General features: G+C 44.0%; 1 protein-coding gene across 9 annotated transcripts in view; it reads left to right on the top strand.

The window, feature by feature from the left end:
• The window catches only part of LOC122571259 (dystrophin, isoforms A/C/F/G/H), a 438419-nt gene that overhangs the window by 90290 nt on the left and 324524 nt on the right, over window positions 1-23605 (top strand). For all 9 annotated transcript variants that reach the window (XM_043734851.1, XM_043734846.1, XM_043734833.1 and 6 more), the window contains one exon: window positions 8946-9051. In XM_043734851.1, the coding sequence (XP_043590786.1) occupies window positions 8946-9051 (106 nt within the window). The remainder of the gene's footprint in view (window positions 1-8945; window positions 9052-23605) is intronic.

The raw sequence follows: 23605 nt of genomic DNA, 5'->3' as shown, positions 1-23605 counted from the left end.
AATAACAATAAAAGGTCAGATCCTTGTTCTTCGTCGTCGGTCACCGTAGGTCACTCGTTTTACCTTGAGAACGTCGCATATAGACATCGACGATCGAAGATTATACGAGACGAACGTAAACACGTCGTTCAGACTTCGTATCGCGAAAATGGGTTTTGTCCGCGACTTCTTTTTTAACGACCACTGTCGAATTACAGTATTTTACGGTTCGAGCGTCCGTGGATTTACGGGGAGACGGTAGAGCAACGACAATGAGGACGTTTTCGCACGCATTGCGATAAATTCGCGCGCGAAATATGAGTCGCGCGTGCTCACGGTGAAAGTGGCGCGTAAACGCACGGCGGAAACGATGGGACCGCGCGTGATTCTCGTCCAACGATGCTAAAGGGGCGAGCACGAACTCGTGCGAGTTACGAAGGAGTTGGAAACGAACCTGCCCGCGCGAATAAAGCAGAGGAGAATCGTTGTCTGGCCGAGAATAGACAACGATGCGCGGAACCGAAGAAAACCAGGCGGAATCGTTTCGTTAGCGTGTAAAGTGTGTGTAAGCGCGATGGATCGAAAGGAAGCACTACCAGGTAGCTCGAGTAGCTTCTCCGGGTGTACCAACACTCTACAACTTCGATTCAACGTAAGTACACGATTTATGTCTCGCATCCGAGGAACACGAAAAAGGATGAGTCGCGACGACGAAATCGCAGCCGCCTCGCGTACTGATATTTGCTCGCATTTAACGGGCTTAATGACGGTGCCGGGTACGGGAATTTATTGCTGGCCTGCCTGTGCGACGTTGTTCCTCGACAGACGAGTAGGTAAAAGGAAACACGGGAGAATTACAGAGCTTAATATCAACCAGCGATTCGTAAAGTGGCAGCTGTTTTCTCTTGTTTCAGGACCGTCGTTTACTTCAGTCCCCAGGAATGAATGCAATTAAAAAATCGCGTTTCCCGTTTCCAGGCATTGGCCCGTAATCGCGCCAAGTTTCAAGAGGGTTGTTCTTCGGTTTTCTAATTTCGTTTGTTACCTTTAACGAGTTTGAAAGAAAGGTTTGCGTTGGCGAACATTGAAACGCATTTTACTGGCTAACTACACACTCAGCTGATTCCACGAACCAAGTAACTAACTTTTGCGTTAGAAGCGCATACGTCAAACGGACGACATTCTATCAACGTGATACGAAAGCCGAGAGACGTAAAGATCTACTGTATAAAACAATGCATAAAATTCTACGCGTTAAAACGCGTATTCTAACCTAGCGAACGTCGTTCTTGCACGTCTCGTTTTTGCCTGGTTCCTCCTAATGTTCGCAGGTTCGAGGTCGGACGATCGACAAGCCAAATCTTCAAAGCGGAGACGGTTTCGTTTTAAGTCGAATCTATCGCGGAAACGAGGGCAGCGTTTTCTTTGATGCGGGTAAAACGAATTTCGCGCGAATATTGTCCGAGGAGGAACTCGGGGAACGCGTCCCTGGCCCGAGGTCGCGTTCTCCCGGGATAAATCCTACGGCCACGAATCCCGTTGCCCGATAATTTCGTTTTTTCCCTCTTCCCTCGTTGGTGCTCCGTTCGCTTCTTTACTGGCCGCAATGCAATAACATCGTTCCCCGGACCACCCTTTGACGTTACCCTCTTTTCTAACGGAGCCTCGGCGAACCGCTTTACCGGAAAAATAGAAAAGAAAATTAACGACGTCAGTGAAAATCTTCTTACCAAAAACCATGCCGGTTACACCGAGTTTTTCTCTCCCTTCCCCGTTCTAGACGTTAGCTCCGGGTTAGAAGGATATCCTCTTTGTTACACCGTAATTCCTCTTTCTTTCGCCTGCCCCGCCCCCCTCTCTCTCTTCACGTTCTTTATTTCCACCTCAACTTCTCGTTTTCTTTCTGCCTCTTTCTCACAACCTGGCCTCTACCCTTCACGCTCGCGTGTTCTCTCCCTCGTTCTTCTCCTTCGTTCGTTGACCGTAAAAGTCTACGTAGACGAGTGTTGCTGGTTTTTCGGCCTCGTCGTATCCTCCTACAACGTAACTTTCTTACGCCACGTTCAAAGCCACGTCTCGTTATTCTCGCAACTTTGCGATCGTTAGTTCCGCTAGGAAGGGAAACTGCAAGAGAAACAGGCCGACTAGTACGTTTCCCCTACCGGCCACGGTAATTCACGCTCGGGCCGCATTAATTATCGATCAATCCGTAAGCTGTTGAGCCCTCCCTGCTGGCGCGCTTACTGGCTGTTCGCTTGTAGGAATTCTTTTTATGGGTTAAACGATGTAACGGGATTCAAGGTTGATCGGAATGTAATCTCTCTACACCTATAAGATTTTGATAGCCGGAAGAAAGAGGAAGAAACTACGATGTTCGAGTTTTTGGTTGAGAGTTTCGATCGAGAATGTAAGGTAATACGACAGGCACCGTATCTAACGATAAAATAACGCCGATAGCTCTCGAAATTCTCTTTCTCTTTTTCTCAACAGATGCTTATGCTTGGATCGTGACAAAGACGTGTTTTCTTTCTTTTCTTCCTTTTTTTTTTTTCCCTCGCACAACACAGATTTTTCGCTCGATTCTCAATCGCTCGTCATCCGCGATGAATTTCTGCTACCAACGCTGTGAATATTCGTATGGACGCGTTTCGGGATTAAAAAAATTTGATGAAAGAAGCCTGCTGCGGCAATTGCGGCCCGTAAATTGCGAGCGAAACGGTGATCGTTTATAGCCAGCCAAGACACGTTTATGAATTATCTTTACGACCTGTGAAATTTGTGACACGACGTTTTATTTAATCGACTCGGGTGAATTATGGGCCGTGACCTCGGCTGGCGTGCATATCGACTGTTCTCTCCGTAATCGTACACGGATTTCTGCCACGGCAGGATTTTGTCGACGGAAGGACACCACCGGGGCTTTCCACGAGATTCACAGAGATCAGAACGGTGTTTGTTAATATAATATATAATATAAGTCCGGTTTTCGCTGACAAGACTGTACGCGACGGCTGTTCCTCCTCTGTTGCTTCACTGCCCTTTCCATTAACGAGACTAACGCGTACAACGTCGACATCGTCCTCTCTCCGCTTGCGGTACAGAATCCAGGTCTACGATGGTTCCTCTTTTTATTATAAATGAGCCGTCACGCTGGTGCCATGATCGATCGACGTTGGCCAAGTTCGCTGTTCACGATGTTCGCATAATTTATACGGTGCAACGAAAAAAGTCTTCGTGTATTACGCTATTTCAATTTCCTCTGACAGTCTTGCGTGTCATCCGCTGCGTTGCGTCATTTGCTGATTCGTGATTCTGGAATGACTATCGTCAGATGTTTTTCTAGACAGACCAAGTTAGTCTGATAAAACGTGGATAGCACGCTTAAGATAATTTGTACAAATAATAGTCTCCGAATACAAAGACGATCGACAACTTGTCGAAAGTTGCGAGACCATTAATTACACTGCGAGAATAAAAATATTGCGAGAGAAACTGAACGCCGAATTCGTAACGCGTTAAGACTCTGGTCATCGCCTACGTAAAAGTCGCGTTGAACTTAACTCAAGCTGAATTTGTTATTATATAGTAAAATATTCTGTATACTAAACTATATTCGTCTTTTTAATGCTAAATCAAATTTCCATTTCTGGCATTGGTTCGTTCAAAGACTGGCAACTCATTCAAATCGTTTTATGCCACGATAATCTGTCCTGTCCACGACATTTCTCTATTTTAATTAGAACATTCCGCCTGCAAACCTTAAATTATCACGCATGGAAGAAAGGAGCATTTGTCGGCAGAACTCGCGTCCACTGAGCGGCTGTTTCTCGTCCAGTAGAGCAGCCATACGATTAAACCGACGGTTTCCGTCGTGCTTGTTCTACGTTTCCCACGTCGTCCTTGTTCCACTTCCTATCGAGATCCCACATTGCTTTCATCAAGCGCCGGTCACGAACAAACGTTAGACGATATTGCTTGCCGATATTTTTCACGCGTGACACCGTGCCCCGGTTTGTACCTGGCATAAGAAATCAAGGGGCAACGTATATATGTTTTCGAGAGCGTTGCACTGAATAATGCACCGACTGATCGAGTAGGTTTCCATACTTTGGAAACGGTTATTCAGACCTCGCAGCACTGGTAATGGACGGTATTAGGAAGGCAGGCGTAGGACGCGTCGCTTACGAGGGAATATTTCATAGCTGGGAAAGTTATTCGAGGCGACTAGGGCGACTTTAACCGATCATTTGTCTTACGTCCGTTGGACGAGGAGTATTCTTTGCGTTGAAAGAGAGAATAAAAGTACGGCTCTTTTTGCGATAAGACAGCATCCTCTTCGACCCATTCCCTCCTTTCAATTACCGTTTAATTGGATTCGAGGAAAAGACGTGTACGTCGGCTTTGCCCAGCGTGATTATTCGAGCGGAACTCGAGTTTGCCAGAGAGAATCGTTAGGAGATCGCTGTTACCTGGTCGATGCGCCGTACTTTGGCGTAGCCTGCTTTATTTAGCCTCTGCAGCGGAGAAAATAATGTCGATCTAGTTTCGCGTTGTTTTGAAGGAAAGTATGCGCTCGGAAACTGTAGTCGACAGCGGATTGGCGAAGCTACCGAGAGATGAAACGATAACAGAGCGCTCTGGATGGCGAGAGTAAGCTATAACGGAAGAACGAATATTGGAAGCGAACATTAGAAAATCAATGCAGGGTACACATTTCTGACGGACGAAGGACTTCGCGAGGGCTGCGAAATCAACGAATATCGTTTGCGTTGGCAAAACCGAGACAGTGTCAATTTTCGTTTGCATAGTCGGACAAGCAGATTACGGCGGTTAGATATTAAAGGGAACGAGCGAACGGTGATGCGCGTTTTGAAACGCGGTTTGTAGCTGTTCGTCAAACGTCATCGCGCGTCGACTCGCGCCTTATCAGCGTATTGGCTCGGTGCGTTCTCCTTTCAAAGCGAAATTTCCTACGATTTAGCCACGTCGGCGACGCGCGTTAATTACTCAAGACTTATCTGGAGCAGCATGCTGCCTGTTGTGCGCCAAGGACGGGCCAGGGAAATGCAATTACGCGTGTGTCTGAGCCCGTTGACTTTTCACACGTGTATCAACTTAATGGCGTAATAACGCTACGTAAAAAGAGAACTAACCGTGTCAAGGATGAACGATAATTCTCTTCTTTTAAGAAGAAACGAGGAAGATGAGGGCGAACTCGAGAGTTGAGACAGACTCGTTGATGCCGGAGAAGCGTATTATGACACTTTTTCCTCTTTCCTCGGTTCCTTTTTTCTTCTCGTTTCGCGAACATTAGTTAAGATTACATTCGCGTTGTGCCTCGTTCGTAACGTGTGCCGCTAAAAAAATGCAGGAAACGGAGAGAGAGAAGAGAGAGAGAGAGAGAGAGGGAGGGACGAGAGGTGAATAAAATATAGAAAAAAAGCGTAGCTGGAAGAGCAGCCAGTCCGTTGACTGAGCGGATTAAAATGGACGCGACAGGAGGTGCTGTGAATATCACTTTTCCAGCGTGAACGATAACATTCAGAATGTTCGAGGCCACCGGGTATCTATTGAAATTCCCGCGACTCCTGTTTCAACGGATCAAATCCTACGGGTTTTCCATTTGTTACCACTGGCAGACGAGAATGTGACAACCTACTGCCCGCTGCCTTTTCAACGAATTGGAACGTAGTGTTCGATCAAACTATGGTTACCCTTTCGATCCAACGTCGACAATATCTCTTTCGTTCGGAGAAGCATCGAAGAATATCGAAATGGGACGAAGGATCGTGTGACGGGTATTAAAGATGATTAACGTGGACTAGAATGACGAATGCGATACACCTCGCCAAGAGTATTCGACGCGAGTACAGAACGGTGTAACACACCGTCAAAGTTTTCCCACGTTCGTACGAGTATGCGTTATTCGGTGAAAAATAAAGAACTTGCGACTTCCGACTCGAGAATTCGAGAGATCTAGAAATTGAGAATCGGACGACTATAAATATTTACATTCGGCCAACTCTAAAAACACACTAAAAATCGGGGATTCGATAACTGTAAAATTAGAAAAATTGCCAGTCGGGGAACTCTAGAATATTGGAGAACTCGCGAAGAATTCGGAAATTCCAGATCCCTGAAACTCTAGAGACCGCGAATTGAAGTTCTCGATAATACCACGACCTAAGGATTTATGAATGAACTCCAGGAGAACACATGATTCATTGATTCAACTGCGTTGTGTAACACCGCGATACATATAAAATGACCGTGTACTTACCGTCATCGCGGTATGTCGGAATAACAACAGCGTTGTTTCGTAACGCTGGCAAAGTACGTCCGCGTGAAGTTCGACTGTGCACATGTCCTTGTCGCCGCTCTCTTCGCGCCACTCGACCCATAAATCGCGTTGCATTTTCACGTGGTATTAGGTACAGTTCGTTTCACGCATGACGAAGTCGCCATTATCCAACGTCTATGGGGAGCACTCTCGTCTTTAACTTTGTATCTACATAACGACGCGATGCATCACCATACATTATACTGGACGTCTGGTGGTTTCCATATTTTCGTAGTACCGTCGAGCTTTCTTGAGCCTCGCTTCCTCCGTATACCGGCGAGTTTTCCATGCCGCCAGTGACACGGAAGTAACGCACGATCGATTACACGCGAGGCTTATAAATAACTTCGTTTGTGTGTGGTTACACGATGCTCGGATTAAAGACGGAAGATCGATCTCCTTAAAGAATATCCGAGGTCGTGGAAAGCGAAGCAATCGATTAATCGATTAACGCTTTAATCAGAGATTATTACGATCACGGAACTGAAAGTCAACGAAGAAATCGATTTCAATCATATCGGCGGTCGTGTAACAATTTAACTCCTACCCTCCGATAAATAAACTATCAACAAGATGTATCTGTTTCGTATAAAATCCTGATTCTTAATCCATCAAAGAGCACGTTGGATAATTTAACTATTCGGCTCGATAGGAAGTTAAAAAGGAGAATCATCTAGCGACGAAAAGAAAGAAAACGGATTACCAAGATTAACCGAGTAATCCGGGCCGATCTGGTTAATTCGACGACACGTAGCCAGCAAAAAGTCGGTTCAGCATCGAGCGAAATTGGACGAGCCTGTCCGATAATAAAAAGCGCTCTCCTTGGGGACTATTAAGATATTCGATATATCGATCGTCGTTTAAATCGTTCACTTCGTTGATTTTATAACTAAATTTACGATACACCACGCCATACAGTACGTGCACGCGGTGTTGTTTCAACCTGGTCGAGCTAAGAGATTTGCTAACGAGGCGAATGAATAATTTGAATTCCTGCTTTTCCATGGCTGGTAATCGGTCCATAATTCATCTGAATTCCACTCTCATCGCGCAGTTCACCGTTACCAACGGAAGGAAACGTAATGACGTTAAATGAACAGCGTTCCCTTTTCGCGGAACGGAGGGAGGTTGAACGTTTCACGGTTAGTCGACCATAGGAAAATTAATTTGATCGTTAGGCGAGAACGCGAGAACAGGATTAGAATTCGGTGTAGTGAAGCGCGAGGCAGCCAGTCGTTCGGCTTGTCCTTTTATCTCGGCCTGCTGCAGATTAGCAAGACTTAACACGGTTATTGTTTTCGTAATCCGCAGAGCACCTCTGGTTCGGTAAACATTTTCCTTTGAATACGGCACCGCACGCCACCGTCACTTTCTTCGCCGAACATTCGCATTCTGTTTTACCTTTCTTCTTCCTTAATTCTTCTTTCATATTCTTTTACGCGTGATGAACGAGACGTTTAATAGAACGCGAACGTTGAACGCCAGTGACGAGAATATCGTACCTGTCAACGGGAAATAAGTACGTACATACATTGATCGAAGCTGACGCACAAAGGCGAATTTCTTCGGTTCTTGTTACGCGTAAGGTAAGGCAAAGAGCCCTGAGCTTTTCGTTGCTCCTTCCAGCGTACACGCTTATTTGCATATTTTATTCAGAGATCGTTGTCTAGCTTTATCACGCGAGGGAAAATTTGCTTCGAGTAACGAACATCGAGTTATTAGTAACATTTTTATCTTAAAGCTATACTTTTTACATTATCTACGATTTCTCAGATTTCTCTATTTATTTTTTATCGTACGCTACTTTTATTTACATTCGCGAGAAAATGTCTCTTGCATCGCTGTTCGATCCCATTACGTTAATTCATATTTTTAATTATCTTAAAATATGCCCGATTTTGGTCAGGTTTTCTGTTTGAAAGGTTTGACGTTCGTTCATTATTGTTCGATGTTTACCCTTTCGCACGGAGAAGTAACAACGATGCGAGTAAGTCATCTGCATTTGTATCTTCCATCGAATATAAAGCGACAAGTTTTAATTAGTTGTCGTTTCGCGTGATTTTATTACGCGACATAATTACACGGGATGACAGAGCCGGGTAATAATACGCGTTTCGTTCGCAATATGCTAATTAGGTTTTCAAAAAGCCTGGGCCCCTGTGCTTGTAACAATGGACTGCGAAAACGGTAGCTCGGTTTCTAGGATGTCTACGACCGATCGATAGGCCCGTGTAGCGGAAAGCAGCTACAACGAAGAGGCAGAAACAGGTGATCGACCCGAAGCTTTCGCGGAACGTTTGATGGAAACGTTTTCGCTTCGCTGATATTTCTGAATATTTTTCCTCCTTCCTGGATAAAAGTCCGAAAAAACGTTCCATAAAATAAAAATCCGAAACTGTCGTTGCGATCCGACCTGTCGACGATTTTAACAGCTAATTGTTTTATCTTTAATCTGGTTCCGTTTGAAAAATGGGGAAAATTTCTGTAATTCGTAGATCGCTGAAGAAGTAAATAAAAACTGAGCAAACAAGGCTGTTTTATTTTAATACGTAGGCAATTTTGAAAATCGTAGGTACAACGTTTTAAATACGATATTAATCCACGAGTGTCTGGTTTGCTTGCGCAGGATGTCCTACGAGAGCTGGGACAGAAAAAGCCGCAGCTGGACGAGCTGGTGCATACCGCGGAAGCGCTGCGTGCGGACACCAATAGACAGCAAGTGCACGGCAAAGGTAAGCTCATTCTCTTTTCCCCTATTTTAACCCGTTTCAGCTTTCAGAAATTTTTATTTCGCCTTTCCATTTAATTCGACTCGCTCCAACCTAATTCCCGTTACACGGTTATTTACAGCTTACAATTCCCGAGTATTTCGAATTACGAGCGCTATTCGTTAGGACAGGTGATAATTTATTACCGGTTAAATCGTGAAATGAACGTAGGACGAGATTGGTAATGAGAATATCGTCATTGCGGAAGATCGATATCCGTATCGATAGCCAACGACCTTAATAAGTTTTTGTCGTCGCAATTGATAAGGGTGCACGGTTACTGCTTGCCAAGCACTTTTCAGGCCCCGGCAAATTTCAGAAGTTTAATTATCGGCCTTGATTGTTCGACCAAAGTCTGTAATAAATTGAACCATCTGTTCCACGGGACAGCTACTTATTATACGAAGTATCTTGCTCCAAGCCGTTCTTTTCAATCGTTTCTTACGTCCGATTGAACGGATCGCGTGCAAAGGATTTCTCCTCTGTCAGCGATGTTCTTATGAAATCGTCAATTTGTCTTTTCTTCTACCCGCAACTTGATTCCGTAATAAGTGATCGGATATCCGAACATCATCCTAATGATATAGTAGGAATATTAGGTTATAGACAGCTCTTGCTCGTGAAATATAAAATAAAATAGAATAATTTATTCTCGTTTAACACTTTGACGGTCGTTTTTTGCCTTCGCTTTGGTCGACTACCGTCGCGTTTCTTTCTTTTTTTAAATTTAATCGGCACTTGAAAGCGAGGCAAATAATTTCTATGTTCGATAGAGCTCTATCGAAGCGAAACGATTTACGAATGCACTGAAAAGAGCAGCAATTTGTGAGTCTAATGATCCACTGAAAGCGAATGCTCAGGAAATGATTATGATCCCGCTTCTGGGATTATATTCTTAAATTTAACGATATAACTGTACGGGACAATCAGTAAATAAATAAATAAATTTATATAGTCATAGTAATCATAATCATGTAATAACCGCGCTCGAAGCAATCAACGGCAAAGCACTGACGCGATTTCATTTAAGAAGTTTAAGAAGTTTAAACTCCGACGATTCTTCGATTTTTAAAGATCTCACACGCAATCGACTTTCTACGCGGCATCGAGCGTGCTAATCTAACGGTGCGAGTTCTTCGGATCGTTCCACGTGCGTTTCCCATACCGTAACGCTGGTACTCGATTCTCGATCACACGACAAGCATCGACTGCCGAATATTTTCTCAACGGTAATTCCAGCCGTTAATTGACGACTCTTTGGTCTATCTGGGTGGATTGGAAATTAGCTCGGCTAACCGTTTGGGGCGAGGCGAGGGATCCGATTGATTCGGAAACTTTTTAAATCCCCGCGAATCTGGCGCGGATTGACGCAATAGAGGGTCGAGCGCGGAGATTAACGGCGATGCCGTTAATTGTTTCAAGAGCCCTGGAAAACTCTCTCTCTCTCCCGCCGATGTCGCATTGTTCCTTCTATATTAGCGTGCCGGTACTTGTCAGTCTCGTCTGGTACTGCGCCCGTGCATTATAGCCAGACGATTCTTTCGTCCATTGTTTTCAGCAGGCCGCCCACTCTGCGTGAAATAGGGAAGAAAGGGTTCGCATACCAGGCGTATCAACCAGTTGGTTCCCGTCTCTTGCGTTACGCGTCGCAAGCTACGTTTCTCCTCCAGCATTCTTATTAATCGCACCTGCGCCCTCTTTTACCATATTTCACGCTATTAAATGTCTTGGTTTCGCGCGATTGTCAGAATTATCAGAATAATGAATGTTGACGCAAATTCGTGTCTTTCGTAGATATAAGAAAGTACCAACGAATCCAGCGTCTTTTCTTTCTTTCGCTTAAAACATATTATTTTACGTTGTAGTATCATGGATGAGGGGCCTGGGGGGTGTCGTGCGAATTATAAACGAGCGGTGGCTGAGCATGTATGTAGGGGTTGCTAGGGGACAAAGAACGAATTAATAACAGTACGAGTTGAGATGTGAAAGAGTGCGGATTGCGTCGATGAGAGTCGAGCCGTCGATTAATTATTTAGTTGTGCTGATTATTATACGTTTGCTGCGATTAGTTCATGTTTAACGAACATTATTCTCTGTACAATTAACACCTGTTCAATCTACTTATCATTAATAAACTAACTATAGTAGTCACGATACTACAATATCTTCTTCGATGATACGTTTTTGCATCTTTCAGTTTTATATATACGCGCAAACATTCGCAGTACGGCGATCGTACACATCGTTTCCATGGAATCGGTGAATTTTTCGTTCAGTTGCGTTAATAATTTCACGACGTCAATGAATAATACGGTAGAGATCGAAGAAATTCTTGTTCCTCGATACAAAGTATACGACACTGATCGTGCAATAATAATAGCACAATCTGGTACAATTTGAATGGAGAGGAAAGAAAAATATTCGGTGTCGTGGCACTACTTCATATCCTTGTAAAAACTCCACTTCGTATGGAACTTGCGACATCGAGGTGAAAACTTGTAATTCGTCTCTCTTTAACTTGATCGGAACGTATATACTGGAAGAAAAATTGTGCGTCCAAAGTTGGCCAAGTTTATCGTTCGGCGGTGCATAGAAAAATAAAAAGGTGGCCGTTTTATCGATCTAAAAATCGCTCGTACTCGCAAGCTGTCGGTTTACGGGTAGCAGCCCGATGTCTGGTTTTCCGTCTTGGCTGGCGTGCACGTGCCTCCTCGAGATTGAACCGATGCTGAAGTGGCTCGACACGGCAACCTCGGGTATATCGAAAGGCGGCCGTATTTCGGCCAACCTCTCCACAGCAGATTTTTCATAACGGTCACGTTATCAAACCGCGGCAAATGCCCACCTAGTCTGAAGTGCTGCTGTTCCCTCGCAGCCTTTAATTACCAGCACGAAACACTGACATGCTAACGCTCTCGCGTTTCACCGCCATTTCTTCTATGCATCCCCTGCATTACATGCCCGAATTGCTCCGTGCCTTCTTCTACTTTGTTTCTACGTAGAAACGCCTTTCTAACTTTTTATATTATACGTTGAATCACTAACCAACCACGTGTATCTCGTTCCTCGTAGGTAGGAAATTGGATAGACGAACAAATCGGATATTACGATTTCTTTGTAATTGAAAGTAAATCGAAAATATTCTATCGTCGATGCACCGATTTACATTACCATTCGACGTTGCGAGTATTCGAATATAAAGCAAATACGATATCTGCGATTAGCGAAGATTCCACTTGAAATCTATTAAACGTCGTGCTCTCGTTTCTCGGGGAAAAGAAATACGCGAGGAACGTCCGATGATATCGTCAAAAGTTAACCGTGCAAAAACGACTTCATGAAACATTCAGAGTTCCCTTCTACTTTACGTGAACGTTTCCTATCTCCGCGTAAAATTACCGTGGAATCTTTTCGAAGGTTTCAAAGTGCATCGAAGCTAACGTTTCAGTCAGAAAGTATCGCTTCGTCTTGAAGTACAATGGTCGTTCAGATTCTCATATCGCGTACCAGTTTATTTCTCAGACAGATGTTGTACGCGGATGAATGCAATCGGCTGATATATACGTGGCGTTGATTCTTTTTCCGCCGGATTTCCTATTCGTCGCTGATACTTTCGTGACTATCGACGAGTAACGCACCAGATGGAGACGAAAAACGATAGAAAATGTCTCGAGATAAGCCATTGTTCTCGCTTTTATCCCGACGGTTACGTACAGTCTTTCTTTGAGGGAAATTCCACGCATTGTCTCGAACCGTGTCGCGAAACTGGCGTCGCTTGATCGAATACCTGATCTCCTTCGGCATTGTTGCCAAAACTCTCGCTCGCGGAATTAAATTCTTCCGTGTCGTTAATTAAACCCCTCTATTAGCTGGATAGGGTGGCAGATTCGGGTCTGGCGAAACCGGAAGGCAAATTAACTCCAGGTGTGAAATCGTTTCCGGGACTGAGTGTTGTAAGAATGTAAAGCGAGCCGCGATCGTTTGCCTCAAATATTTCCTGTCGAATGGCGAATATAGTTTCTGCTTTTCGTGCAAAATAATTATAACGCGAGCTCGATTCATGATTATATGCAGAGGAAGAGATATCAATTAGATGATTCTAAAATTAAATAGAACTTCTGACATTTTAAAACCGAGGAAAGAACTCTGTCAAATTCAAATTACCAGCGATTTGAAATATTTATATCGTCGTCGTAATAGTTTCAAGATTACAGGGAAAGAAGGTCGCGTTACCTAATTTTCGCAGACGAACACATTTAGAGTTCGTTGCGCTGTCAGTCAATGTCGTATTACCAAAATCGTTCGATGAAGCCGAACGCGTCCTTTTTTGTCCCCTTGAAACTTTTCAACTTACCTTTCAGATATTCCTATCAGGAGGCCCACAGCTTCGAAACTGGTTGTTTTCTTTGTTACATTTAAACGTCGTATTAAGCTCTCCCGTTTAATCGTACAGTTCGTTAAAATCGGAAAATCAATAGAAACGTGTCTATCACGCTCTTTCCGGCCGCGACCTTTACTTTATTATATTTGCAACTGCAATTTCCAATTCACGCAGCCTCCAAATCCGTGAAAGAGAAATAACAACAACGTCGATATTCACATCCGTGTATTTACCAAAATTCACTCCGTACGGGATTCACTGGGCGTAACCATTCCATTTGCATAAACAGATTCCTACATATTCGAGCTGCTTCATACGGTAGATGGAAAATCGCGGATATATTAATAACAATTATACAAGCGCGTTAACAGCTGGTCGGATCGTTTTTGGTTGACGATAATTCAGCACGGGCGGTGCGTTCTCGAGGTTGGTTCGGAAGCCTCTCGGCATTGCATTCCTGCGTGCGGCTTTTGGGACATACATCCGTCGACCATGGCGATAGGACGGTGTGCGAGATAGCAACCGACTTGTACCCCAGGAATGAAGGCAAGAGCCACTTCAAAGCCGACAGCGTTTCTATGTACGCGTGTATTCACCACGTGTGCACCACGATAGGACGAATACACGCGCACTGTGCACGCATCCCTCTGGCTATAAACCGTGCCAATAACGCACCCTATTCTTGTCGCGTTACGTAGTCGACGCATGCCCGTTACAAACGTTCCGGATTTTTAACATTACAACGCGAAAGAATATTTCAGGGAATTTTACGGTTGCGTAACGTGCAGTCTCCGGTGTCAAAGTCAATTTTCCGATTTGATTTTTCGATATTTTTTCATCAAATCTACCGATGAAACTGCTCCGGTCATTTTCACGTTGGTTCGTTAAAATTTTGTTGCTTCTGTGTTTGCTTAATTCCGGTTCAACGCCTTAGTCCGGTAGAGGGTAAAACATGTTTTAACGTTAGTGCGAACAGCCTTTTGCCCTTTTTTTTTTCAGTTCAAAAGAAAGATTATCAGCTTCCTAAAAATACTTATATATATTATATATTTGCAATATTTACGTTGACCGCAGGCAGGTGTTGAAAAAAACAATCGTGAAACAAAGGAGGTAGCAGAAATTGTACCGATATACCCGAAAGAGCCGATGTATTTTATTTTCCGAAAATGAGACAGTAGAGGCGTTGATAGGCGAAAACCGCAACCTGTTGCGAGGAAGTCGGAACTTGGCATTCTCTTTATACGGATGATGTTTCATAATGGAGTCGATGAAGCAAGGCTCTGCTTCTTGGAAAGTACCCATTCGCTTCGCGAGCCAAGGGTTATTCAATTTTGACGACTCACCGAGTGGAAGAGTACGATTGACCTAACTTTTATAGCCTCCCCTATGATTCGTTGAAAGATATTTCGCGTGATAAATGGCACATCGTATAGAAACCTTGCAAAAATCACACGCTTAGAAAAACGCAAGATGTAGTTGGTAATAAAGCTATACGAAGTGGAATGTGGCATACATACGATGTTGTATTTTCCAAGTAAATATACAGAAGCGATTGATACCGAGTAAACACGTCCACTCGCCATCCATACCCATTTGTCCGCTATTGTCTTGTCCACTATCCTGATTAACCGAGTGTTTGTCCAGTCTTTTCGATCGTAATAATTGTAATCTTTATTCTCGCGGCAAATCAAACGCGAACGAGCAAGAGGAAAGAACAGAAAACGGAGTAGCAAACGCTAGAAGATAATTCACCCATCCACAAAGTTTGCTATACGCAACGCAGACGAAGCATTTTCGCTGTTCCAAACAACGACGTTTAACCACGTGGAAGGCGTAAACACGAGTTGCAAATGGTAGGAAAACATTTTATTCTCCCTCGAAGCGCGATATCAATGTTTGTCGATCGGTAGATCTGTTTAATCGGTCGTTTCTTTCGTAAGCTTTTTAAGATTCAGAGTCGAATCTCGGTGTTTCTCTCGTTCCTGTAGAAGTGGTTCACGTACTTTTCTGGACAAAATTTGCACGTATAAGGGACGGCTACCACACCACTTGGTCGTCTCGCCACTTCGCAATTACCCCGAATCTATGGCGACTTAAGAGCGTTGCATATCTCCCAAATTATACGTACTTTAGGTAACTTATTGCGACTAAAGTATCAGTACGCGTTCCGGCTTCTCGCCTAATTGCTTAATTATGTCAATTAATGGGGGAACGGCGGAGCTTGCCAGCTGTGTTTCGCTTCCTCTCGGAGGATGAAGTATGTCCGGAACGTTTCAGCCGCTGACACCCTTTCGCCTCGGGCTTTCAGGTAACGAGAGAACATCTCTTTGATTTTCAAGCAGGCAGTTTTGTTATTCGATGCAGAACGTTAATTGTAAATTGTTAATTATTCCAGATACATGGTTAGTTGGTTCCAAGTCTCGCCATTTGTTCGCTTTCCACTTGTTTATTTAAGTATTCGCCTTGTTTGTTTATAAACTTCTGTCTGTTTACGCCCTTGTTTCATTTACTCTTACCAGATTCCTTTAACGTGATTTATTCCTCCCGTGTGATATAGCAGAATTTCAGGTTCGCATGTTAAAGTCGATCTACCGGAGACGGTGTACGAGAAAGTGTTAAGAGTGAAGATTAATAGATCGTCGAGGGATCAAGTTGAAGATCTAATCCCTTTGGTTTCAGCTACCGCTTTAGCGCTTTGATTTCGAAATTCATCAAGCTACACGGAATTACATAAATACGTCAAACGTTAGACGCCTATAAAACATTTGTTCTATCAGTGTTTGAAGCGAATCCGGAATCAAAGCAACTTTCAATTTTTCCTTCGAAATAGTTTCTTTAAATTAGTTGTTAAACCATCTTGATTAAAATTCCGTTCTCTATCGAAACACTTTGGTCGACGATGACTACGCATTTCGAGACGTAAGAGCACTCGTTGCCAGGCGAATAGGAACGCTTATTCCACGATAGAGGTGCGTTTTCTTCCGCTTTCGTTGCACGTTTCGCGGCGCATAGGAACTCGAGGGAAGAAAAAACGAGAGTGGAGAAGAAGCAGCCGCGACAAACATAATGGGAAATCGTTGATGGAGACATTATACTTCCTCCATTACACACGACGAGAGCGAAGTTGCTTAAGGTCCGCGTCGCTGTTTGGGAAGATTGCTTTTTCTCTCTCGGAAAGGCTCGCTCTACCTCCGGCAGAAGACAGAGCTCCGTCGTTCCGTGCATGGTCGAAGTTGTATCACGACATTAACGAGCTAATTGGATTTAAAAATATACCGTGCCTCTCTCTCTTTCCTTGTTTTTGACACATTTTCTTCTTTGATGCCTCGCAAACTTTTGTGGTTTCCTGAACGACAAGCCATCGTATACAATGTAATTTGTGGCCGAGACTACATATTAGTTTGGCTTAAGGTGATTTCGCTGCAACCGCCGCTGCTGTTGTTCTTTCAGCCTGGAAAGCATTACGTCGCGCCTGTAATATTTAACGTTTAATGGCACCGATTGTAAAGAGCGTTTTCGATAAGAATGGAAAACCCCGTTACAAACGCTGTCGTTTTGCGTCTTTTCTATTTCGAGATAAAAGTGGTAATTTGTGATTTATGAAGTCGTGCGAATATTAGGTTTTTAAATCGTTCCCGTTCTTTTAAACCGGTCACGTTACACTCTTTACAAAAACATGGTTTCATTGATCTCTTGATCCATCCAACGCGTCCAACTCCGAATTGCTCGGCTTTGTTGGAAATCTCGTTCGATTCCCGGAGAATGTAGGTATTTTCAGTGGATCTCTGGCAGAAGGTGAGTCTCGGGTGATCTCGCGAACAAAAACACGATGGATTCACGTCGAGAGATCTGACTGGCCACGTAGTATCAGCCTCACGATTTATCCATTTGTCAGACGCTGCGCCATTCAAACACTTTCAAGATATCAGCTTCGAGAATTCAAAACGTCTTCGTGTAATCTAGCCGCATACAGAATGTTAGAAAATGCGAGTCGAAAACTTTGCCAACCCGCATCGTTTGCTGAGAGAAGCCGAAAATGTCCGATCAGCATAGGTTTTAGAATCAATCATCTGGATGTATCAAATTTCGTATTCATCGTATCGATATTTAAATGGAACCGTCCGATCAATCGTCCGAATCTTTTGCATATTTTCCGGCGAATAAAGAAACAACGTTGCGAGCTTGAAGCGAACGGTAAACGCATGATCGCACCGAATTCGCAAATGTCAATTTCCCATCGGAATAGAAACATACGGACGCAAAATTTGTTGCGTTTTTAACGGGAAACGATCAGCTTTACGATTTATCTTGATTGCACATTTTTTTACATCTCTCAGTGAGTACTACAAGCTCGCAAAGTCAAAGTATGATGCTCTTTCTGCATAACTCCGTTAAGTTACTTCGGTCTTAAACATCTCCGTTTCTCGAGACAAAAGAGCGTAGAAGTATGAAACTTGGGAGCCGCTTTACGAAATGTCAGAGTCGATTCGCAGTTTTTCTAGCCGTATCACGGGATTCCATAGAAAAAGCGGTAGGGCTGAATGCGCACCGGTTCTATTCCCGTCACGTAGTAAATGCATCTGAGGCAATTTTACGGACGCGTCATCCGAGCATTTTCATTTTCGGAGCCCAAGTATTCCGGCATAACCGTTTCGTTGGTTGTCATAAATCATGGGTGTGTCTGACGTTTACACATCCTCGCACGCGCTCGTTTCCATCCAAGTATCTCGACGTGGCCTTGCCTTGGTCGTTGCATTCTTCGTTATAGCTACTTTCCTACAACGAAATAAAAATCGCGTTTCGGCTCTGGCCAAGAGATTCGTATCTTTGGCGATGCCTTTTTATCAACGTTTGTCAAGTAAGTAGCCCGCGTATCAACTGCAAAATCAATCGGGATAGTTAATTTTCGAATTTCGTTTAAACGCTCGATGTGCAGCGAGAAATCACGGAAACGAAAAAGGAAAAGAAGAACGTCAACGGTTGGAAAAGACGTATGGTGGTATTTGAGGCCAGGGGGGAAAACCGACGGATCGCGAAACCTTTCTTCGATGGTACGTGCATCTTCGATCGAGGATATCTAGGATAAGATGCAGGATTTTTCTTTCTCTCTTTCTTCGTTTTTTCAACCGGCGTTCTTGTGGATCCGACTTTAATAATTCACGTCACGCAGTCTCCGATACGGCAGCCAAGGAAATACTCCTGGGGAATTTGCTTTCGGTACACGGGAATGGCTGCGTGTCGATATATTTTATTTACTGCCCCCTCCTCTCCCTTTTTCCATTGATTCCTCGTCACCGGCTGATCTATGGATTTTCCTCCGGCATTCTTCAACATCTGCTTCGAGTCGCGTCGTTACGTCCATTCTTGTACATTTATCCGTACATCACCGAATCACCTCTCCCTACTAACGTTTTATGTTATTTTACGCGGCCAGGGAAAGAAGAAGATTGTAAAGCGACGTAAGCTCGTACATAGCCTACCTATTCGTTCCTTTTCATAGCCTTCTCATTCCACGTCCACGCGATTGCAACTTATTCTTATTATGGAGATTGTTTCGACCAACAACCTGCACTTTAAACGTTCCATTTTTGCCCATATATACTATGGTAAGGTTGTTGTTCTCGCAGACAGTCGTAAATCGCTTATACGACGCAACGTTTCTTACAATTTTTTTGAAACGAGAATAACAGAGTGAGCGTAGAAATGATGAAACAAGATATCTGCGAACAATCTTGATCTTTGATATTTCTTTGACGTATTTTCTCTAGTTTTTAAAAACCTGTATTAATCTCCGTTAGTACTAGAATTTCTGTATTTTACGTTTCAAGCTACGAGTAATTTCATTAATCTGCTAATTATATCGATAATGGTTTGCTCCTGATAAACATACTTCGCGGTAGATTCAAAGGCACGTCAGAATGGTATAAAAAGGCGAAGTCTTCTGAGAAAGCTTCTTTGCTCCCTATCCTTTGTTCCCCTGAAATAAGACTAGCAACGAAAGTAGACAAATTCAAAGGAGGATAATTCCTTTCCTCCGGTAGACGACCTTAAAGTTTGTCGGGGCGCGGCCAAGGGGATCGAAATACCTGCGGAATAAATGTACGTTGATTGGAAAAAGACTCGTCCGAATTGTTCGTAATGAGTTTCGTGGCAAAACAGAAGCATCGAGCGTAATGTTCGTTTAATTCTCGCGGAAACAAGGCCTTTCCAACGAATGGCTTTGTCTGGTACCTTTTTCCTATACCTTTACGACGAGTGCTTTTAGACATTGAACAAATTTCTTTGGACGATCAAAATTGCAATTTTACTTAGCCTGAAATCCTTGACAGAATCTATCGCAAAACTCTCTGAATATCGAAATATCCCGAACAGTGAAATCGTACCAACTCGACTTTGCCCGCGTACTTCGACTTCGACTTAGCGCAAAGACGTGGCCCTCCGTCTCCAACGTTATCCATTTCCAGTTGCACCCTCAATAACAACCCTCGGAACGGTAGCGCTGCTGTCCCTTCGCCCTACCGTTAGCTCCAAATACAATTTTACGCGATTTACGCTCCTCGTCCCGTTGTTTTCTCGCCTTCGCCAACCGTTTACTGCGCATTTCACGTTAGAATTGAAATGCAAACGCGTTTATCGCGTTCGTTACCAACGGGCTACTTAACAATTCTTTCCTCCCGCCGGATATTTCGTATATTTTATAATCCATGCATCTGGATCGCGCGTGCGATTTTCGCGCTGGCAAATGCGAACAATACCGTCATCACCAGGACGTATCGCGATTCGCACTTCCGGTGAGTGCGAACGCGGCTGAAAACCATGGAAAATCCGATTATTCGTATCACCGGCGCGTACGCGAGAGAGTAGAGGAGATATGGAGAGGAAGAGGCGGAGAGAAAGACAGAGAAAGAGAGAACGAGAGACGAAGAGAGATATCACGTCCCGGCCGGATTTCCAAAGCCGACACCGCATTTGCGGGGAAATTACAATATAACGCGCGCCCTCTGCGTAAAGCGGAATTTATTACAGCGCGTTTACACGCGTAAAACATAGGTAAGCGACGTCGATCGACGCAGGGAATTGGTGGTGCGTGAAAAGTGGTCGGCTCGTTCAATGCCCGATTATCTTGCTTGCTTAGAGCGTAATCGCTCGTTTGTTTGATCCATTTGCTCGTCTGCGCGTTGAGGAGTGTACAGCGGCGTTATCTGCCAATCGGATGGATCGACATTCTAAGAATTTGAATGGGAAATGAAAGAGGTAGATGTCTCGTAATCGTGTAAAATATTCTTAAATAGTAGTATAGGATTTCGATATCCGCAGGATGAAATATCGTATTTTGGGAAAAATGGACTATTCGTGATTGGAATGAAATTTTAGGGAAATAATAGGACAAGAAGTTGGATTATTAGGACAGGATTCTATTAGGAAATGCTTGCTCAAAGTGTCAGCATTGCAGGGAGTTAATATAGATAGTAATTATTCAAGTTGATACAGGGAAACGAAATTGAACGCGTAGCCGAGCGGAAAGCTGTACGTTAATAACTTAACGTCCGATTCTCTAAATCTACTTACCTTAAGGCGTACATTTCCGATCTGCGTTTCTTAACCTGGCATCTCCACGATGTCTGTGAACGAATCGAACGCTAACGAGCTTACCTTCGTTCAGTGCGTCTCGAGGCTTCCACCCTCCGGTGGGACATTCATTAAAAGCGAGAAAAGAATTCCAAGGAAGGAAGTTATTAAAGTTTCTTTTCACGTAGGGTCAGAAACGATTCCGAGACAGGGAAGAGGCCAGGGTTAAAGAACGAGAATGTCCCGGTTATGAGTTTTACGAGCGAGCCGCTACGTCCAACGCACGGCAGAGCACTTCGTCAAAACTCGTTGAAAATTGCGATAATGCTAACGATTTTCCCTTGGACGAACGAGCCACCGTTATGCACGCTCGACACGTTCAACCTAAATCCTCGTTCGATCCCGAATCTTCCTTTATCAAATTTCTGTCAGATTGGCGAGAATATGCTGCGTTCGCTCGGATCATCGATGGCGATTATCGAAGGGCTTCTTTGCTGGCGTTTTACTTTGCTTGGTAGCGCTACGGAAACTTGTATCTTTACACCGTCCAACTTTCGAGAGTCGGTACAACTTTTAAAACTCGTAATCTTTTGCTTAATATTCCGGGATAGATTGCTCCGTGACGGTAATCCAATCGCCGTAACGATCTTCTTCGAGGTACTCGTGCTCCGTCCTTTTTTTTTCTTCGTTCCATTTTCCTTCGCTTTTATCGCCGATGATGTTCGATCGAAGGTAGACCTTGCGACGAGCAGGCGCGTTTTGGTGAAAATTAAGAGGCGCGCAAACTCGAAAGCTCGGCCCGCAAGACGGTGTTCTCGATGAGAGTCCGCATCGACGAGCGGTAAATTAGTATCGCAAGCTGTACCGGTCAGGCGAGATTATCCCGCACCGAGCGATTCTTCTACGATTTACAGGAAAACCATTTTGCGGAATAAGAGTGTTCTCGAATCTGCTGGCGAAGATAAGGGTAGATTACGTATAGGCGCGGTGCTTAACTTCGTCCATATAACGTTCCACACCGGCAGGGAACGATCTCGTTCGTTGAATTTTTATGGTTGTTCGGCGTACCGGCTGTAACGCCCTAGAAAGTACGATAGTATTATTACGCCAGGAGATCTTGAAATATTGCCTGGCCGTATATTTCATGTAAGTGGGCGATTCCGTTGTCTCGGACTGAGAGAGGCGGCAGGCAAGAAGACAGTGGCAGAGAGACAGCACAGGAGATTCGATCGAAACTTGCATTCATTCCATTTCGTTTGTGTCCCTTTCAATGAGACTACCGTACTCGCGGAACACGAGAACGTAAATCACGTTGCAACAATGGGATGGAAAAATTGCCAGCGTGTACTTATCAAACTCTCTGATACGAGAGACCTTGCGGGTCGTTGTACTGCAAAGCACCGGAGATATCACGCTACCAATGTGTTATCGATCAAAAGCAAAGAACAACACCGAGATTCTAATTTTAAATTTACAAAATATAAATCGAAGAAATTGTACGCCGACAACAGCGTCGGAGAATTCGCGATGAGTCGAGAGAAAATAAGAAAAGTCTATTATGACAATTATATCGTCGACCGAGGAACAAGCTTTTATAAAAATACCATGAATTTTTTACAGAACGATAGAAATAGACTACGATCAGCCTATCCTAGAATATCAACGTTCCAATTTTCCTACGAAATTTTTCCAATTTTATAAACGGTTAGACCAGAGCAACGATCGTTGCAGACCTATCAAACGTTTGGTAAACATCGCGCGCGGTTTCCCCTGGGCTAATAGACGATTTGGGGAATTTCGCTCGTTCTTCCACCCTCCTCCCTTCCTCCCACCCTCCCACCTTCCCACGTTTCACGGTCGACGAACGAAATATTCCAGCCATATTCCGTGGAAAAGCATTACCGAAACGAACACCGTCGTCGACGTTCTTTTCTCCCGACTTTACTACCGTCTGCCGATGGAAGACGAGCGATCGTCGATCGGATCGCAGTGTTTCCTCGTTGGCCGCGGAAATCAGTTTCGACAACCGCGAAATGGCGCTTTTTCAACCTGTCATCCGCGCGTTTCGGTCAATCGATAGTTACGTGTGCTGCCTTTTTCTCTTCTTTCTTCTTTCCTTTCCTTTTTCCTCTTCGGTTTACTCTCGTCTGCCACTCCACGCAACGCAACAGTTATTTTTGTCATCCATGTCGACGCAGAATTTAATATCCGACCGGTTGGTTACGACGATTAATAGCGCGCGGATCGCGTACGATGGAATTAAACTTTCTACCAGATAATTGCAGTTTGCATACAGGATTATTAGGTAGGTGGAAACGCGGCTGGTTTCGTCCCGCGTTTTGTCGATACCGATTTAGCCTCGACACACTAGCCATTTTGTGGTCGTTTCTTTAATTCACGTTGATCAAGTTTCGCGGTGGTAATTGATATCGATATCGCTGTTTGTCCGTATTAGCTGCTGTTTCGCGATTTATCCAATTTAACGTAATTTCGAGCTCCAACAATTTACAATTTTTACGGTTTTTCGTTTTACGGTTGGACAAAAGTTCGATCTCCTTCGGGCGCGAT

This window comes from Bombus pyrosoma, linkage group LG1 (genome assembly GCF_014825855.1).
Source record: "Bombus pyrosoma isolate SC7728 linkage group LG1, ASM1482585v1, whole genome shotgun sequence".
In the NCBI taxonomy this organism is placed as follows: Eukaryota; Metazoa; Arthropoda; class Insecta; order Hymenoptera; family Apidae; genus Bombus; species Bombus pyrosoma.
Note: the sequence above shows the minus strand (reverse complement) of the source record. Positions and strands in the feature narration are given on the sequence as shown.